We start from the raw sequence: 21312 nt of genomic DNA, 5'->3' as shown, positions 1-21312 counted from the left end.
TTCTCTGGCTTCCTATCACATTTCAAAGCTTTTTACTTTCACCATCAGCTTATATGTGTTCACAAAAAGAAATTATTTAATATTATTTTATTCCATTATTATCAGTTTCTTAATATATGCTAAGCACTGTGGCAGGCACCAGGGATATTGAGATAATATCCCAAGCATGAAGTTAAGTTTGCTTCTGAGAAATCTTATAGTTCATTTTGAAATAAAAAAGATGTAAATTTTTATTTATTTGAACCACTTTTTCTCCCTCTAATATGTGATCAGAAGTTGACTGTAAATGGGAAGTAGGTCTTGTTTGTTTTTAAGGAAGAATTAATAGACATTATAAACAGGAAACAAAATTCCATTGTACATGCAAAAATATAACAAAATGACCAAAGGAAAATTCAGCAGGCAATGGTAAAAATAACAAATTATTTACTGCTTTATAATGTTAAAGTATTTCACCAAGACAAGTTGCAGTCAAATTAAAGTGAGTTATGGAAAATGAAATACATAAAGATGTATTTATACAAGTGCAGACTAAATATTTTCCATACAGGTATGTAAATGAAAAGATATACAGTAAGTGCACACTTGATGTGACTATGCAGGCAACACTGTTAGTGTCAGATACTCTTGTATAGTTCATGCACAAACCTTCCCAAAGTACAAATTCAGTCAGTCTTTTGGGAGATTTGAAGGGATGATTAAAAAAGGATTGAGTTCCTTGCAAGAATATCAGTACGGACTGGATGAGGGTAAGGGTGGTCAATTATATATATTACTTACTGTAATTTGTGATTGTCGAGGAAGAGGTGTGGCTGTTGGTGTGATAGTAATACTGCTGGTGACTTTATTGGTTGTTTTGTTTAGTGCCCCATTAATTAAGCCTTGAGTTCGGTTATCCTGCAGTGGTGTTGAAGGGCTGGCAGGTCTAACGGGGCTGGCCACAGCTTGCATGTAAGGACTTCCTAAGTGAATGTGGATTTTGTTATCCTCAGTAGTTATCACACTTGAACTATTGCTGTTTGAACGTTGAAACTGCCATGATGACTGCCGATCTGGGGGGACTCTGAAAATCGCGTGCTTGGCACTGATTTCTGTTGGCTCTGGAGAGCGTCCCTGTTCAGGAGAGCCAGTTGAACCAGTCACAGCCAAAACCTGAATAGGTGACATTGTACTTTCTGGAATTATAGAACAACAGGACTCTGGGGTCTGTGCTCTGGCAAAGGTTGCCATGGTTATTGGGGACATGCCTTGTTCTAAATTCATGAGGCCTTCCATAGAGGTTTTGGATTTCACTGGTGTTATGGAGGCATTCTGGAGAATAGTTATCCTTTGCTTTGGGGTGCCACAGTTGGGTATCACTGCAGTGCTCGTGTAAGAGTGAGAACTCTCTGTGGTTGGACTTGTGATTTCAAGAGTGGCTGTGTTTTGGACATGGTCTGGAGTAACCTTTATATGAAGTGGCTGCCCTGGCGTGTGGCTTAGGACTAGATCTCCAGGTTGCACAAAGTTGCCATTGGGTTTAGTTTGTATTTTTCCATTCTGAGGATGGCCCTCCTTAGATTTCATCCAAGGAATCCATAGTTTCCTGTTAACAGGACAGGGAGTAGATGGGCTGCATTTGAAGGACAACACAGATTCCTCATCATTAGGGTCCTCATCTTGGTCCTCACTTTCCTCATATAACTGACCATTGATGACTGCTCGTTCCAGAGGAATGAGACTCTTGTAATCAGGTGGTTCATTGTCTACTGCTTCTGTCTGAACCTCTTTAGAAAATACTTGAGGATCAGAGATTCTCCTTCCATTGAGACTAGGCCGTAGGCTCTTACTGAAATGCCGATACCTCTCTAACTCTTTAGTGAGGTTTTCAATCTCTCTTCCTAAATCTCTGTTCCTGTTTTCTTGTTGATTTAGTTTCTTTTGCAGAACTGAGTGATCTCCCTGGAGGTGACATATTAGGTCCTCAGTTGCCATGTATTCATGAATTTTCTCTTTTAATGCATCCACTTCTCTCGAGAGATGCCCTGACTTAGCTTCTTCTTCTTGAAGCCTTTTGAAAAGCCATTGTTCATGGCTGGACTCAGTTTTTTCCACTAACTTGTACTTGGCAAGTTCCATTTTAACATGTTCTAGCTCTTCAGATAAAAATTGAGCTTTGTCTCGTTCATTAGCATACCTTCTTTCTAGAGTCTCATACTCGTCTTCTGTTTTCATGAGGTCGTCCTCAATGGCTTTCATTTCCTTTAGTTTCAGTTTCAGTCTTTCCACTTCCTGAGATAGCTCTTTAATCCTGTTGTTTTCTTGGTGTAATGCTGTTGTGGACTTACCAGTGTCTTGATTTAATTTGTTTTTCAGGAAATCTTTCTCAGTTGCTTCCAGCGATTGAAGCCTATTTTTCAACATATTAACTTTTAACAGGAGATCATTTCCTTTCTCTTCTTCTTCCTTCAGTTTGTTTTTTAGATCATCTCTCTCCTTGGTTACACTGTACATCTTTTCTTCCACATCAGTTTTGGACTTGAGTGCCCTTTTAGTTTCCTCAATTAACTTCTCAGTAACCGTTGTAACTTTATTTTGCTCCACTTGAAGCTGAGAAGCAGCAGCTTGTAACTTATCTTCAGTTTGCTTTAATTTTTCACTCATTGTTTTCCTTTCATCTACAAGCATCACAGTTAATGTTTTCAATTTAGTTAAATCCTCTTTTAGGGTGAATTCTGTCTTTTCTAGCCGACTTTCAATGGCTTCTAGCTCTTTGATCCTCACTTTTAAGCCCTCCAGTTCTTGAGACAACTGCTTTGTGGTCATCCTTTCTTTTTCTAAATTGCATTTCAGAGAGTAGCATTCTTGTTTGCTTTTGTTGAAAGCATCTTCTAATTTTTCCAGAGCCACAATCCGCTTATTAAGCTTTTCAACCTCTAGTTTTAAGTCTTTACTCTGTGATGTTTCCTTTTCGAGCCTCTTATTGAGATCTCTGCACTGCTCCTCCATTTTTATGAGCTCTTCATCTTTCCCTTCCATATCTAGCACACGTTTCCTGAGCTCCTCCACCTCAGCCATGATACCAGCGTTTCCAAATTCCCCCTTGTGGATTTTTTCTTTTATATCCTGCAGCTCCTCTTCTGCTTTTCTTAAAGACCTGTTTGTCTCTTCTAACTCATCAATTTGCCTGCTGAGTGCTGCCAGCTTTTGTCGGAGCTGGCGATTTTGACCGTCCTCATTGGTGAGCTTCGCCATAATTGTGTCTTGGTTCTGCTGAAACTTTGTGGTCTGCGTGTGCAGCTCTTCCTCTAGTTTGGCTGCCTTCTGCTTTTCTTCCTGAACTCTGGCTTCAGCAAGGGCTAGTTTAGCATGTGTTTCTTTTGCATTTGTGGTCAGGTCTTGGATTTTCTGTCTTTGAAAGGCAAGCTGTGCAGTCAGCCTTTGTTGTTCGTCCACCACCATCAAAGCAAAAGACTTGAGTTTGGTCAGCTCCTCTTTCAGGGCAGTGACCCTCTTCTCCCTTTCTTGCTCCTTCTTCTCCTGGGATTCAGTTTCTTGATCAATCAGCTTCTTTAATCTGAAAAATACAAGAGTGCATTCTAATTTGTGATTGGTGCTTTAGCAAGTCATCAGCCATGATTAAACATTTATGTAATTGAGAAAGATTCTATCAGTTCATAAGAATACACAAAGGAGTTTCTGAATTTGATGAGGGAGAAGAATCTTGATAAACAGATTATCTTGCTTTTCAATTTGACTACCACTGATTAGTAACAGTTGCAGTTCACCAGAAACCTTAGTAGAAGAATAAGGGCAAGAATATTTGGTTTAAATTGCTTGTGGAACATGTAATCAGGAGGCAGTCCAGTCTGCAGTCAAATGCTCTACCCCTGAGCTATACCCCCTGGCCTAAACAGTCCAGTCTGAAGGCTGTGAAAATAGGCACAAGCTTGAAATTCAGTTAGACCTGACTTCAAGACTGGTCCTTGTCTTACTAGCTAATTAATATCTTTGAGCCTCAATTTCTTCGTATGAAAAATGGTGACAATAATTATATTTACCTCAGGGGCTTTTTTTCAAAATTAAATGAGGTAAATTGTCTAAGATTCTCACAGTCCTGGTACATGGTAAGCATTTGATAAGCATTAGTTGTTGCTGTTCTTTTTTATTAACATGGTTATTATATTTATCAAATGGTTTGCTTCAACCATTGAAAAATGTGGTACATTAATGTTTGATGTTCAACTCCCTGAATCTTGGTTAAGATAAAAATTTTTTTAATTTTTTATTTATTTATTTTTTAAGATAAAATTTTATTCACATTGCTTACAAGTTATGCACTTCATTGATGGACCTCTCTGCCAGTTAAAACTTGGTTTGCACTAGCATAACATTATCCTAATTTTATCTTAACCAAGATTCAGGGAGTTGAACGTATACTGTATCTCTATCCTCATACAGCGGATGGCAGTTAAATGAGCGGATGGCAGTTAAATGAGAGGCATCTGAGTGGGTTTGGAGTTTTCATAACATGTGGGAAGAGTATGGGGTTTGGTAGGAAGGAGCTTATTACTGATGAGAGTCTGATAATAAGACACAGTGGAGAAGCACTATTATCAGGAACACAATAATTCCTTCTTAAATGACAACTCTATTACAATGTGTTATTTTTTTCTTTTATGTTTTGAATTTGTTGGCATAACAGGAAGGTATTTTACATGCAATACAAACTATCTCTTCCACACACTTTGTTCCGTCAGTAGAGATCTAGGGTGCAGTTTTAAATTTGTGGCACTCTTAATTATACTGGGAATGGGCTAATTATAGAGGATGTAATTATAAGTTTTGTGGTATTGTTATACAGAAGCTAAAATAGAATGGAATTCCTGAAGAATGGAACTAAAGGACTTGTCATGGATGAAAAGTTATACACATTTGCTTTCTGACCCAGCATATACTTTAATTAATTTTTTTCTATTAGGAATGAGTTAATTGCCCAATGCATGTCTTTAATCCTTGTCACAGAACTTTCTTTTTGAAAGTTGTTTAAAGATTTGAGAGGACATTTTAAAAGGAAACTAATTTGTGACAGTCTTCTTGGAAATAGAGTCCTTTTTGCGATCCTATTCTGCTCTTTTCTGTAATTACACTATACCAGAGGAACATGTTTAAAATAATTGTATAATGCAAGAATTACCAAACTTTTCTGTGGGAAAGGATCCACTTTTAGTTTTTCCTGTTGAGAACCTAACAGGAGGCTGGCCCAAGGGCTGTGGCCTGTGAAATTCAGAAGAGGCTAGGCAGGATGCTGGGGTGTGGTTGGTGATGATCTCATCCATGGTCTTGGCAAGAGGCTTGCACATGGCTTCTGGCCATGTGGACTCCCTGTTTGAGACACCTGGGAGCCTGAGATGATAAACATGGCAGCTTCTTCCCCAATGGGCGTGGGACTTCACAACCCAGTGGCAGACTCCATGGATAAACTGCTTTCGTGGTGAAATAGTTACAGAAACTTTGGCAAAGTGCTTCTTCCTCTTATTTTAGCATTAGGATTGGATTTAATGGTTTTTACAATGCACTGAGCATAGCTGCAGTGAAATATTTTCCCCTCTGTACACTACCGTTCTTACAGTTTTATTAGAGAACAGTTTCACAAAAACTTTTCAGGATTTTTTTTCAACTTACTAAATAATAGAATGTGCTATTTCAATTTTATGAGAACGGGGTGTGTTTTCTTAAGATATAAAGAAGGGGAGATTGTTTTGCAGTATAATGAAAAAGGCTTTAAGGTGGAATGGAGGGGGCTGGCCAATTAGCTCAGTTGGTTAGAGTGCGGTGTTTAACACCAACGTCAAGGGTTCAGATCCTCATATTAGTCAACTGCCAAAAAGAAAAAAAATGATGGAATGGGAATTATTGAATCTTGGCAGTGCACGTAACCAGCAAAAAACGTTTTGAAAAAGTTTCAGGTGCTTCCATTGTGTTCACTGTTTTCAGCATGAACATGATGCATCTTTTTCATGGTTTTTATAAGTTGGTTGGCATTCCCATCTGCTTCCCAAGCTCCATCTTACAAATAGGCACACAATTTAAATACATTGGCTCTAAGCATTTCCTTACTACTTGCTTCCCAATAACCTGCTGTTTCCCAGGGCCACTTCCCTGAGCACATCATAGGACAGTCAACAGCTTAGTCCAGTATAGCCTTTTAGGAGGGGAAATAAGAGTTTATATGCAGAAAAAACTGTAGCCTCAGCCATCAGCTGGGGAGCTCAGGACCAGGAACCAGTGGGAACTGAAGGCAGCAGGCCCTGATGAAACCTTTTCAGAGCCAGCTGGGTGCCTGTAAAGCTATTACACATTGTGTGGTTGTGTATTTGTTTGTGAGAGAGGGGAAAGAGGCTGGCTATGCTACTGAATTTGGAGGAATTAGCACTTCTGATGGGGTGAATTTTGAGGTTACCTTATGGTCTTAAAGTATAGGGTGAGAAAGGTGTGGGGTTGAGGATCCCAACCCCGCTTCCTTCTTTGAATAGGACTGGGTTTTAGACGAAATAGCAACTTAATTTCATTGCCATTATTTTTTTTGCATTTTAAGAGGTTTTATGCATTGATAATGACTGACTTTATGTGCTAATACAGATGATCATGGACTCTGGGTTTGCTAGCTAAAGCAGATCAATGATTTTGAGAGCTTTTAGTTAGTGTTCTCACACTCTGGAAAGTAGCATAGACCTTGAGATGCAGAACTCTCCAGATCTAAAATTCATCTCCTCAGGCTGTGTAGTCAAATTATGACTCCTTTTTCCATTAAGAGTTCCAATTAAGATGCCTTTATGCAGGGATGTTGTATAATCTATGCCAGGGTTTCCAAACTCAGCACTATTGACATTTGGTCCAGATAATTTTTTGTTGTGGACAGCTGTCCTGTGCACTGTAAGATGTTTACAACCAAAATGTCTCCAGACACTGCCTGGAGGGCAACATCTCCTCCAGTTGAAAACCACTCATCGCGCGTGCGTGCGTGTGTGTTTATGGGCATGTGAGTACGTTTATCATAAGTTAGACTATTGTCCTGCCTTACTCTAATTAAGCAGATGCAACAGAAAGTTCCCACCTGAGTTACATACACACGTGGTGACTGTACCTTGCCTAATGGCCTGTTCTTTGCCAGTGCTCCTCACAGTTTAATGTGAACCATTAAAGTAAATGTAAATCATTAAACTGTGAATCACAGTTTAATGTGAAGCACTTGAATCACCTGGGAATCTTGTTAAACTGCAAATTCTAACTTAGTAGGTCTGGGGTGGGCATCATAATTTGCTTTATAACAAGCTCCGAGATGATGCCAGTTCTGCTTGCCCTAGGACTGACTATAGGTAGGCAAAGCTTCACTATTTACATGTCAAATATTTCTTGGAAATGGAATTCTGGCTGAGTGTTAACTTATTCATTATTGATAATTTCCCAGTCTGTTGACATAGACTGTATTCCTGACCTACATGACCATCCATCTGTTTTCACAGAGAACATTAGGTAGGAGAGTATGACAATTAGTTCTAACTAAAATCCATCTGTATTACTGTAAAAAAAAAAAGTCTCAAAATGCATACTGTGAGAGGCTAGTAGCTACATTTTCACATTAAAAGGCATTAACTAATTTTAGTTCCAGTTTGTGATTTTCCTCACATGGCCCAGAGACTAAAATAGAGGAGTCCATACAGTAGCTACTATTCTTTATTTAGTGCCAATGAGGTGCTGCCAAGCACTGAGCTAAGTCTGGACATCTATGGTTTATAATTCTTATGACAAGTTTATGGGCTTTGGGATTATCTCCATTTTGCAGGTATGAAAACTGAGGCTCAGAAGTTCAGAAGGAGCAAAGCCTATGCTGTTTCCCCACATCACATTGCCTCCCCAACAAAAATCACAAATCATTGCATGGGGTGGACTGACAGATAAAGTGTCTTTATCAACTTTTTCTGTATGAAGAAACTGTCAACTTAAAGAAAAATTCTCATTTATCATTGTGTTTGTATTCTTTTTGGTTTATATCTCTTAGAGCAGTGGTTTTCAAATGTTTGTTCTTATATCTCCTGAAAGAATTTTTAAAAACTAAGTACCCCCTCACACATTTTAAAGCTGGTGTCCAGATTTTTATTCAAAGTTTAAATAGTTGCAGAAGATGTATCTTAACATCTGTCATATAATCTAAAAGTCCTCATTAACAAATCAGCCAGCTAAATTAGTCACTGTTTCAGAAAAGTTTGATTTCATTTTTCAACTAAAGTAAATGTGTAAATATACATCACTCTGGCAACCATCTCACTTCTAGAAGAGATGAGGCACAGGGACTTGCCAAATTGTTCCCAGATGAAGAAACAAGGCACTGCTTCACCCAGTGGTTGGTTCTGAAGCTGCTGCTGTTGCTCAGTTCTCATGGGACTCTTTCGGGAGTAAGACTTTCTGTAGTGTCCCTTCGTCTGGTGCCCCAGAGGGGTACAACTTCGAACTCAGGAAGTTGTACCTGGTAAGAGTTTTCTAAGAAGCCACCTATTTTGGAGGAGTTGTTGAAAAAGGAGAACTCATAGTCACTTTTTCTAACACATCAGTTTTGGAAAGAGTATATGGGTGAACTGTTAATGTAGACATTGATTCCCTTAAAGCTCTCCCTGCATATACCCCTGGAAAGTCTTTGGTACCCTCAGGGGTACATGTACCCCAGTTTGAAGACTACTGTCTTGGAGTACTCATATTCATATTCAAGTACTGACACCAAAGGATTATAGGAACATTCACTGAATCCTGTTCAATAAAAACAGGTTGTGGAAGCTGGTTTTATGGACACAAATGTGAGGTAATTAAATCCAAACTGGCTTAAAGCAGTATCTTATTACAGCTTTTCTTTAGAGTTTCCATTATGGCTCAGGATTGTTTTAACTTACTGTGATTTATCACTATTATTATGTGCAATACCAGTTCCTTGTTTTTTTCAAAAATATCACATCTGTCATCTTGAGTATTCTTTGGTACTAACCATAATGCTGGTTCTTCATTACAGATTATATATTCAGAGGGCCTTTTCAGTTTTTATTTACACACACATATGTCAGCACACATGTGTGCCTATATTTTATCTCTTCTGTATGAAACACTGTTACTAATATGCATCATATAATACACATATGAAACAGATGGTGTGTCTCAGTGCTGTAATGACAGCAATACCCATAAGAATTTATATGACAGTTCTCGCCACTTCTGATTTTGTCTTATTTATGTACATTACCATCAACCCAACTAAAATATAAACTTCTTGAGAACAGGATGAGTGTCTGAGTGTCTGATTCATTTGTGTCTTTTACAGTATCTACCACAAAATCCTTACATATGGAGGGGACCAAATGAATGTCTTTTGAATTAATGAAAGAATGAACAAATACACTGTCCTGTGGAAAATACTGTAGCATTGTCCTAAGTAGTTTTATTCATTTTTTAAAAGCCTGCTGTAGTGTTTACCATGTGCGTTGTTTTAGACATTTAAGAAAATGAGGTGAAAGTGGGTTTCCCAACAATGTTCTCCAAGTACATTATCTTCTCTATTTCATAGCCACCAAGCCTCTAGAAAGAATCAAGACTGTTGGAACAGCTCCTTCTCTTCCTTCTTCAAATCTCTGCTTTAGAACTGTATGTGCTTGCTTGTTTGAGGAGGGTAGGAATGGGTGGTAAATGTCCACATCCTAGCCCATCATTCTCCTTTGGTTATTTCAACTTTGAAACAACTGAGTGGTTCTTTAATTTTTTTTTTTCCTTAGAGTCCAAAGCTCTGCTGGACAAATACATTTGTTTACTACACAAGCAGCATTATATCAACAGCAAATGAAATTGGAAAGGAAATATTTATCTATAATCTGACTACCCTAACATATCAATTATGTTTCTAGTTTTGCAGACTCTTTTCCAGTTTTTCAGACATAAACTTAAGGTGATTATCAAGCAATAAAACCAATTCCACAATCCATTAATGACACTATATTGTTTGTATTAGCTACAGAAATCAACCTGTATGTTGTGAACAACTTCACAGTCAGCTTAGTTTCTCATCTGTCATTTTAAGGAAACAAATATTCCACTGTATTCCTGTTGTGGATCTTGAATTTTGAAGTTTTTGATGTTATGAATATGGCAACATTTTTGCTTATTTAATTTACAAACAACAAAGGACTATAGTTATTTCTAGGGCTATACCTAAGATGAACAGGGGAAGGAGGATCCTATTCTCAAACAGTTTGTAGGCTGTTACGAAAGAATGAGCAGATAGTTCCAGCACTATTCGGTGAAGGCTCCAGAGCAGTTCTGAACTTTTTAGGTCTCATAACTGCTTTACATTCTTAAAAACTATTGAGGATCCTAAAGAGCTTTTGATAGTGTGGGTTATACCTTTCAATATATACTGTATTAGAAATTGAAACTGAGATTTTTTAAAATATTCATTTATTCATTAAAAATAATCTATTATATGTTAAATAGCATTTTTATGAAAAATAAGTTTTTCAAACAAAATTTAGTGAGAAGAGTTGCATTGTTTTATGTTTCTACAAACTAATCTCTGGCTTAATTGAAGACAGCTGGATCCTCAGATCTGTTTCATACATTCCATTAGCTGTCACAGCAATGACGTCATCATACTCATGTAGTCTCTGGAAAACTCCTTGTACACATCTGAGAGAATGAGAGAGAAAAAGGCTGTGCTATAAAGAAAGCTTTGACCTCACAGACTTCTTAAAGAGGGCCACACTTTGAGAACCACTGCTCTAGAAGATAGACTTAAAGAGGGCCACACTTTGAGAACCACTGCTCTAGAAGATAGACAGTTGAAATATAAATGGCAAAGATATCTTTCTCCGGAAAAGCCTGTTTTGGGCTTTCACCCTGTGCTTCTTCAGGATGTTACTGGTCAGCTGTTTGCTTCATCTTGAGGTCCCCAGCTTCACTACTTTGGTGTTCCCATCATTAATAGAGCCAGTTGTTCACTGCCCACTATAGATATATGGAATATTCTCTGCCTTCAAATTTCCTCTCTCCCAATCCTTAGAAACATCTTGAATTACAAAACTGCCTCCATAAGACATTGTGTTTTTTGAAAACAAAATTTGAATTAAGGGCATGGAAACCACTGAGTTGCTTGGTTTTTAAAATGGGTCCATCCATAGTGCTGTGCAGTTCAGCTGACATTTAATTCATTTTAGACCTTTATAAGACAAGCACAGTGAGCACCTACTATGTGCAAGGCACTGTTCTCATTAGTTGTCAGTTTGCCTTTTCTTTTCAAAACTCACCTGTATACCTGCACAGATCAATTAGGTTATAGCTTATAATAGTCTCCTATCAACAACCAAATAGTGTGATGATACCAAAACCTGTTTGGTGTTTTAAGATGTTTGAAATAGTGTAACTTTCATCCAAGTCTTAAGTACCTAACTTCAGTTTGATGGGCTTCCATTACTGTATTCTCATTGTTCCAGGGCTAGTTTAATACATCATTTTTGCTTCCTGGTTAACATGTTGATACATCACACTGCTTTATTCATTTTTATGTCTGCTGTCATGTCTAGACTTTGATAGTCTGGTTATGATTACATCCCACTTTATCTTTTAGCAATTCTTGACTAATATGTAATTTTAATTGTTGCATTGCACTGATAGATATGTTCATGGTTAAATAACCATGGACTTGTGGCAGTTTACAAAGTAATTACATGGAATTTATTGGTAAGTTTCCTTAATTTGATAGGTTCTTGGTAATCAGGCCTGTAATTTATGTTTCCTTGCTCTGCTCCCTGCTTTTTCAATGGGACTTTTCACTGTTCAGTGTAATTTTTAAGAGCACTCATAAAAATAGCTATGACCAGTCCTTTTATTCAATGTATGCTGCTTCCTTTTATTTCTCACCCTATTCAAAGGTTTAAAAAAAAAAATTATAGCTACAGCATACCATAGCTATAATGTAATGTTTGATTCATTTGAGTTGGTCAGCAAGATCTAGAAGAACAGTAACACTTTTTTTGGCATCTGCTAGCCTAGTATGAGTGTACATCTGTGTCTGCTTTATGTCCTTGTTACTGAAGATCCTGTCATCATCACTGAGCTCATTTGGAGACACCATAAACGGGTCCAGATTCAGCAAGCTGGGTTATTTCCTTCCTTCATTGTGAAACAAGAATTAGGGCATGAAGTGATGGAGGAGGCTTTAGCTTAGTGTCAAAGGAATATGAATATATGGTAAAAATGAGGCACTGTGAGTCAGGACTCTTCATCATCTGAACAATCTTGTTTGGTTCCTCAGAGGTCAGGGGAAGTGAAATAATAAGATGCAAATAGTCAAATGACCTATTAATTATAAGGAGCTTCAGAGCTTTTAGCAGAGAAATAGGATTCTGAGAAGAGCTTATGAGATCTTCAAGCTTAGCAAAGGGACCAGGATTAGGGCAAACCTTGCTCTCTTAAGAGCAAAGAGCAAAGTAACTGTGGGACAGAAGGTTTCCTAGAAAGAAAAACTGAAGGGCAAGGTTCCAGAACCTAAAAAGATCAGTCTGAGAGCCTGCAGGCACAGAATTTGGAGAATCAGGCAGCTACAAGAGAATATTTTGATCTCAAGACCAAAGGAAGTATGCATGGAGTCTGAGCTAGGAAAGACACCCTTCACACCCCAATCGAAGGGCCAGGTGGAGACTTGAAAGGTACTCAGGCTAGGCCTGGGAAAGGAAACAAAAACTAACGGGAGTGACATAAGGACAGCACCTGTAAATCTGTACCAGGGTAATTACTTAGAGCCTGAATTATGTGTTATCAACTTCTTCAGTGCTATATTGTCAGTTAGGGAGCTTTCTAGTAGGATAAGATGATGGATACTCATTTAATACCGCTAATGGTATACCTTCTCCATCCCCCATTTTAATTTTTGATATTAAAAAATATCTACTTCAGATGGATTTTTCTTTTTTGCCATTTACTCAGATGAATTTTTTTTGTCTTGTTTTAAATATATTATAGCTATCAAGAATGAACGTTAAAAAAAAAAAACAGTTACTGTGAATACACTACTACTGTGCTAAATAGAGAGCCTACTCACTTTCTTTTTGGTGTTTTTCTCCTTCCCCTGCCCCCAAATTGGGGTTCTTAACTATTTGAAAAAGATTCCTCAGATCAATTTTTTTTCTTTTCCAGACTCTCCATTTTGATTGCTACTACACCAAAAAACAAATAAACAAAAAACTAGTTTATCTTTCAACAGGTTGAGACTTTAGGTCCTTGTCAGACTATAAGTTTCAGGTGGATGTCTCCCTGGTCCTTCAAGGCCTACCTGGGCCTACCATAGCCATGATACCTTTCCCTGGCTGCCCTGTCCCTCTGGGGAGAAGCATTCAAAAAGCCACTCAGCATGTGATGCCTTGGATTATCACAGATGTGTGTGGATTTCTGATAGTGCCTCCTGGTACATGGCATGCAGAGCCGCCTTTAAGATGGTGATGATGCTACTGGGCTGCCCTCAGGTTCCTAACACATTCATTATTTATCATCGTCTCCATTTCTTCCTCCCCCCTCTGTGATTGAGTTTGTACTCTCTGTGATCTCTGTTCTTCTGTATCTTACCTGTTTGTCCTCCATACTGCCCCAGCAATAAATGGCAGTAAACAGTGCAGGTGGCAGGGGGCAGTGGGATGACACATGGAGTATGGACACTCACCAGCACTGAAACTCCAGTGGGAATGTGGCAGTGGAATACAGTGGGAGGCAGGGTAGTGCAGTGTGTGAAGAAATTTCAGACTCTGGAGATCGATTTTTGGGGTTGAATCCTGGCTTCCCCAGTTCTATCTAGTGTGACTTGAGAAGGCAGTTTAACCCCTCCAAGTCTCATTTTCTTGATCTGTAGAATGGGGATAATACTACCTTGAGTGTTGTATATCTGTTTTTGGTAGCCCTGGAACTGGAACATAGATTCCAATTCCCAGTGCAAGACTTTGCTTATAGAGAGAAGGAAGCAAGCATATTGAGGGTCTACTCTGTGCCTCTTAATGTCACTCAATCCTTATAACAACCTTACGAGATAACTATTATTATTCCCATTTTACAGATGGGAGAGGGACCAAAAAACTAAATTTTAAAGAGGTTAAATAGTTTACTAAACAGCACAAATAACCAGACCAGAATAAAAATTCACTGACTGTAAAGCGTACGTACGTTCTTTACACTTAAGCAGGTTACATGCTAGAAAGCCCAGTGTTGACCTCAGAAAAGTTTCCTCTTTCTCCCATCTCATATTTTTGATGTTCATTTGTTCATTCCTGCACTTTCTTCCCCCTCTCCCTTGGCTCCTTGACCCCTCTTAATACTCCCCCCTTTGCTCACTATGCTCCAGCCATACCAGCTTCCCTGCTGTTCCTCAAACACAGCAGGGCTTGTGTGCTTTTGTACTGGCTGTCGTCCCAGGGAGCCGTGGGACTCTCCCTCACCTCATCTAGTACCAACCATCTGGCATACTATATTTTACTTGTTTATTTGATTACTGGCTGTCTTTCCTACTAGACTGTAAACTTCATGCAGGTAGGTATGAGTGTGTGTGTACATATATATGTGCATGTGCATGCTCACATGTGTTTTATACAATGATTGGTCAATCATTGTTCTGTTTTATTCAATGTTTTATTTCCAGCTTGAGAACAGTGCCTGGTACTTAATTGGTGTTCAACAAGTATTTGCTACTAAATATTTGAAAAAATACCTGTTCTACTTTTAATTTAGGTACCATGTGAGGGAGTAAGAGGGGTACTGTGTAAGCAATAGACAGATAGTAGTCCCTCCCCTCTGCAGTCTGGGAATAACAGAGTTGGTCGAGCCATGTATCATGTTAGTCCTGGAAACAGTAATAGGAGGTAGGTATGATTGTCTTCATTTTACAAGTAAGAACTGAGGCTCAGAGAAGTTAAATAATTTGCCAAAGGTCCTGCTAGCAATTGGCAGAGCCAGAAGGCCCATACAGTTTTCACTCCAAAGCCTGTTTCTTACTATGATGACATACATCCACACCCCGTCTCATCCTCTCCAGTGAATTTGTGTGTTGTAATATTCTGCCTGTCAAAGACACAGAAAATCACCACCCCTGGCAATCTACTGTTTTGTCACAGTATTTTCTCTAGGTTCATGGCTACTTTGAGCCTTGATCATGAGACATTAGCAAATATTCTATTAATCATTGTAATAATATAGTCAAGTTTAGTCATTTGGCATAAGTTCATAATTATTTTTGGATGATTTAAAAAATTGTAACTTTGCCAGTAATAACATCTCACATTCCCAAGAGGAGGTGGGTTTGTCATAAATACCATTTCCAAAGAACATTTCAAGGAACTTAAAGTTCTCGGAAAATATTTCTAACAGGCAGCTTTTCTCAGACTTCAAGGGCATACATAATACTATATAACTTTAGAAATGTGTGTGAATGTATTTTATCTTATTAAGAATACTTATGTGTATTTCTTTTATTGCTTAAAATCCATTTATATTTAGATGTTCTTTTTGTATTTTAATGTATTGATGAAGCAGACATAGATTCTCTAGGAAAGCATTCTGATATAGCTGTTAAATCTTGTTTTTAATCTCCATTAGTCCCTTATTTCTCTTTGCAGATCACAAGTTACTTTCATTCAAATACTGCAAATAGGTATTTTGGAGGATTAGTACAATTCCTTTCTCTTAACACTTATTCTTTGGTGGGTTGCTTTTCTTTCTTTTATTCTCTCCTTTTTAAAAAATTACAGTGTGTGTCCTTTTCTGGATCTTATTCTGAGCAAAAAGAAAACACACAAACAAGAAAAACATCTTTTTAAGCCCCTCGTTCCTAGCTTTTTTTTTTTTTTTGGAGACTCTTTTACTTGGCTTTCTTACATTAATTAATTGGTGTTCAGTTCATCAGATTTAACATAAAAGGTTAAAGCAGGGACCAGTCATGTGCCAGAGTGGATGAGTTCACTGGCTTTCACCTCCTTTGCAGTCTGGCTGCCTACTCAGAGGCAGCAGCTAAAGCGGTATGCTTGGGAAACCAAACGTTTCCTAACTTGTTAGTGGGAAATTCAAACTTCAGAAACCACAATAGAGGCTTCTATTTTACTGTGACTATTGAAGTCATACAGTTTGCCATAAAAACAGGGTAGAAACAGGAACCTGAAGAGTATAAAATGTGAAACATTTTGATCCTTAAAGGACTTTTTTTTTTGCCCTCCATTTTAGCTGTAGTAAATCAGTAAACAAGGGACAAAGAAAATAGGAAAATTTAATATATTTAATAGTATTTACAGGTTAGGGCAGCTGGAGGATGAAGATTGAAGTGTGGCAAATTGTTTCCTGCTGAACACACAATTAGATGAGGAGCCACAATGAGCATCGTCTGTCTACTCTACTTTTCTTCATATGATTTTTTGGAAAGCTAGGGTTTGGGCCATATGTAATTACAAAATTTATGTAAGTTTTATTCTAGAGTCCTTTTTACATAAATGACCATTTTTCTTGAGGTCTGTGTTTTGCATGAACTCTCATGTACACTGTACAAATTAAAATTATTTTGGTCATCTGAGCCTTAATTTTCCCTTGACTGCCAATCCAGAGCATTTGGGTTACGTTTTCATTTTCCACCACCTCTGAGCACTGAGAACACAGAATGCATAAACACAGAGTTTGATCTTACTTCCTCTTCTCTAAATTGGATTCTTTTAAGATGAACGTGTTCTAAAAGAATATTAAGCTTGCCATAGTGAGGGGCAATTCCATCAAGATATTACAGTGGTCAGCAGCAGGTCTGCTGAAGGTGAAAGCAATAACTTAATATACTCCACTTCTCTTGACCATGGGCTGCTGCTGATTTTGTCCATGAGCAAGTTTCACCCATTTAATTATGTTTACCTCTCTGAGAAATGTTCTGTGTATAGCAGAGTTAGAGAAAAGGCTGTAGTATACCTCATGTATATGCTATTTGAATATCCACCCATTTTTGCCCTGACCATATCTTACCTTGTGATTCGAATTTTAAGAGAGCCAACTATTTCATCTTTAAGATTACACAGCCTTTGGCTATCCTCATATCTCAGTTCCACAAAATAAAAACCCCCAGCAACCTGTAGAGTTCTTTCTTCCCTTCTTTCCCATATGTGACTGTATACAAATTCACATATTAAGAGATTTTATGGCTCCTCAAATCTCAATGATTCATAACTATACAGAGAACCTTAACTGGAATTTCATGGGATTCGGATTTATTTTTGGTTCTTTATATAAACTATAGCATTTGCTATAGTTCAAGGTTGTAAGTGTGCCGTAAAAGCAAAGTAGTAATAAATCTTTTTAGTGTTCTGACACTTAAAATGTTATGCCAAATTGAAAGTACAATTAAATCGAAAAACTAACACCTAGGGAGGAAATATTTAGACTGTTAGTTTCCGAAAGAGAATCTTTATTGTCTGTACCCAAGATCTGATCTAAGCCATTTAGCCCAAGTTGTAAGATGTGTCTTACAACTTTATTATGTGTGTGCCTCTGAGGCATGGTAGATCTTTCAAGGTAAAATGAGGAGATTCCAGGTTTTAAGCCTTTCACAGACACCTCTGTTTGGTCCTTTAACTGCTCAGTAACTTGTTTCTTACTTCAAGTGACTAGGACATCTTTAGGAAAGCTGATGTAGTTCCCTCACAGGGGGGACTGCCTTTCAGCAGGGAAATCAGGATAAAGGATAACCTCTCCTTTCAGAGTGACTGAGGTTAGTCACTAGGATTTTTCCCAACGAGGTTAATCCTTTTCTTTATAGCTGGGTGTAAGAGAACATGAGCTCTTTAGGACTGTATCCTACAAAGCACCTCCTCTGTGGCCCTGAGGCAGCCTCAGCCTGGTGGAGCCCTACTGTAGCACCAGATGATGAGGGAGCACCATCTTTGTGAGCAGAATGACATTAACTAGAAGAGTAACAGATACTATTTACTGAGTATATGCTATAGGTCTGCCACTGTGCCAAATGCTTTACCATCACATTTAACCTTTACTTTAAGAATTGAAGTCATGTAAGATGCCTTACTTTCCGCAGAAATCCTGGTTTTTCTGAATTTTAAGTAATGAATTTAAAAATCAGAGTTTGGGTGTTCTGATCCTGGATCAAGCCTTTTTTCTCTTTTTACTTCAGCTTCTCTTTTCATAGTAGAATTTCAAGGAATAAATCTGCCATCCTTTTTTGAATGCTTCATTCAGTAGCCCCATTTCAGTTCCCATCTTTTCCTTGAATGTTCCTTAACTCATCTAACCCTGGTTGATTTCCCTTTCCTGAGTCCCCACAGCTCTTAGTTTTATGACAGACATATTCTGTGTTGTTTTGTACCACTTTCTAACTTGTTTTGGTATATTGGTTTTGTTCTTCAACCAGCTGTAAACTTCTTAAAGGACTAATACCTCTGTATCCCTCATGGATTTGAACTCTGTACATACTTGATGGCCACATGATTGAGAGGTGAGAAAAACCATTTCTTAGGGGCATATAACCCTTTCTTAGGTTGAATGGTGTCTAAAGAGCTCAGAATTTATTCTTGTTATTAGAGCAGAATAAGGACAAATAGAGTTATGTTCCTCTTGTGCCTGTCACTTCTGAGAAGGGAGAACCATTCAGTGAGAGGAATTCACGGGGAGACAAATTTAGATGAATTCCAGATGGGAGAAACTGGCTAAAGAATCTTAACTTTACCTGTGATTCTTTGCATCTTTGCTCAGCCTAATGAATTTTATGGGATTATAAGAATAATTTTATGGGGCATAATTTTGGAAAAGATGAGTGGAACCCCAAATCACTTGACAAAGTTGTTCTCTTTTATTTGAAAGGCCCGCATATAGCCAGTTGTATGAAAGCCTCAAGGATAATTAATGCAAACTCAAACATAAGTATTTCTTTTAGTGAGTGTTTATCTTGATAATAAATGAATTGATACGTATTTTTTAAAGAATTCGTAGTCTTCTCTTTAACAGCAATGGATTCATTTGCACTAAACTCCACAGAGGGATTCACCACTTCTGCCATTCCCAATTAACAAACTATGAAGCTGAGGCTAAGGCACTTCCATAGTATCCCACTGCATGGCCCTTCATCTTCAAGAAAAAACCAGGAACTTTCTCATGTTCTCTCCAGGCTCCTAGGCCAAGCAGCTCCTTCATTTTCTTCAAATTTAGCAGCAGCAGACACTTAAGTTTTGTCAGCCCAAATGGGATGAATGTTTTACATTCCTCTGTGATCTCTGTTCAGAGATTTGTTTTTGTTTTGATTCACTTAAAAAGAGAATTTTGAAAAAAGAGAAAAAAACTTAGTTCACCTTTAAACTTTTGTTCCAGGACTGGTGGGCCATGAGACACAATAAGTCTGGCAGATCTGCTTCTGTCAGAGTGGCCCATCTTGGAAGGCTGACCTCACCACTGAGGCTGTTCTAAGTACAATGATTTGGAGATCTCACAGCCTCAAGTGCTACAGTAATGTTAAATCTTTCTTGCACTTACATATAAACTTTTTTCCTCACATCACCTTATATTTTCTTGTTTATTTGTCTCTGTAATGATACTATCAGTAGCTTCTATTTTCACATAGTCTGTGCTGCACTTGACCAGAGTCCCCTTGGGAATTACTGCCCACTATTCAATCCTTACCCAGTATTGAGAGATACTTGGGGTGGATGACGTTGTTCTCTTTTTTGAGGTTTGTGGAAACCAAGCATGCAGGAGGCTTATGAATGGATGGCAGAGCCAAGAAGAGTAGAACTCAGATTTATCGACCCTTTATTCTTACTCTGTAGTCTCATTGCTGACATAGCACTATTTGTCCATTCAGTGTCACTGGTAAGCAAGGTTGGCAACTGACTATTCTGTTGTAGTTTTTAAAAACACTCACATGTTCATCTTTACTTAATTTTTTATGTACAGCTGACCTCTCATCTACATTGCTTTATTGTCTACATTGCTTGATCTTAGTCCTTGTTATTATAACAGTGCCAGTCAGTGCCAGTAGGTGTAGCTAGGTTAGTGACATTGAACTTAGTCGCCGGGCCTGTCATCCTGCCTTGTGCTTGCTTTACCACAGTGCCTGGTAGATACTCAGTAAATGTTTGCTGCCACTGAGGAGTGTTACGAGCACTATGCTGGCTTCACAGGTTGGCACTGGAGTTACCTAATTTTGAAATCATAGAAAAATCATTCCTTTTCTATAAAACCTGGCAGATGTGCTAGACTACCAAAGCAACCAAAGTAACTACAGAAACTTTGGCATCAAATGTTTCAGGGGAAAAGGCAATCTGCTGGTTTCTAGTTACTGTAAGGATAAGCTGTTCAGGCCCCATGACTGCGTCTTCCAGGCCCTCAGCTGTGGCACAGAGAGTAGGGAAATTCAGAGGAATCCACCCTTCATTAAGGATGAAACCACTGCACTGTGCTCTTCCATATTTTGCTTTGAGTCCATTCCATGCCCGAGGCAATCCACCTGGTACTCTTTCAACATCTTCAATCTCATTATTTTGGGAAAGGAGTTAAAGTGAGGTAGAGAGATGTGGGCAGAGAGCAGAGAAGCATTCTGACTTAGTCTGCCTACACAAACATACTGTATAGTAGTACAAAGCGATTTCACTGCCTTGACTTAATCCAAGCCTAATTTGTTTTCTGGTTTTTGTGTTTCTAAGTCAAGTGTATGTGGCTATTTTAAGTAGTGGCAGAGATTTGCTTTGGGCTCCTGAACAAAATCTAGAAGAAGGCACACTCCCTAACCCACTTTTTCCAGAAATACTCTTTTCTTACCAAGTAAGAACCTTCAAGGTTGTAATTTGTTTGTTCGTACATTTATCCAGCACCCAGTGACACACCTCCTAATTATAGGTAGATACTTTCCTAGGTGCTGGGGGTAAAGCTGGCTGTAAAAGTGACCCTGAAGGAGTTTATAGTCCAGGAGACAGACAATAAACTAATTAGTTAATGTGTAATTTATTGTCATGTCGCAATGTGTGGTGTGATGGTAAATAAAGCAGGGTATGACCAGGAGCTTACAGCTTTCATTGGTGACACCCTCTGTAGTTTTGGGGTGGTTGTTTTGAAGGCATTGAGTCACTTTGAATTTTGAAAGGGAGGCTGGTAGCTGGGTAGGCCTGGGAAATTAAAAAATGCTTAATTGGGAGATACTGAAAAGGGGTCATTTGTCAAGTTAGTGGTTCAGACCTAGTCTTTGACCACAGAGGACACACTTTTTCCAGGGCACCTCTCACCTTCCCAGTAGAG

At 38.4% G+C, this 21312-nt stretch overlaps 1 protein-coding gene and 1 pseudogene across 1 annotated transcript in view; both read right to left on the bottom strand.

Moving 5' to 3' along the window:
* Positions 1-216: 216 nt before the first annotated feature.
* Positions 217-21312, bottom strand: part of FILIP1L (filamin A interacting protein 1-like) — an 89808-nt gene continuing 68712 nt past the window's right edge. Inside the window, 2 exon segments of the mRNA XM_008568409.1 lie at positions 217-1917; positions 1920-3556. Coding sequence (XP_008566631.1) covers positions 1868-1917; positions 1920-3556 — 1687 coding nt within the window. The 3' untranslated portion in view covers positions 217-1867.
* LOC103587025 lies at positions 672-1864 on the bottom strand (annotated as a pseudogene).

Source organism: Galeopterus variegatus, unplaced genomic scaffold (assembly GCF_000696425.1).
Source record: "Galeopterus variegatus unplaced genomic scaffold, G_variegatus-3.0.2 Scaffold408, whole genome shotgun sequence".
NCBI lineage: Eukaryota > Metazoa > Chordata > Mammalia > Dermoptera > Cynocephalidae > Galeopterus > Galeopterus variegatus.
This window is presented reverse-complemented; position numbering and strand designations above follow the sequence as displayed.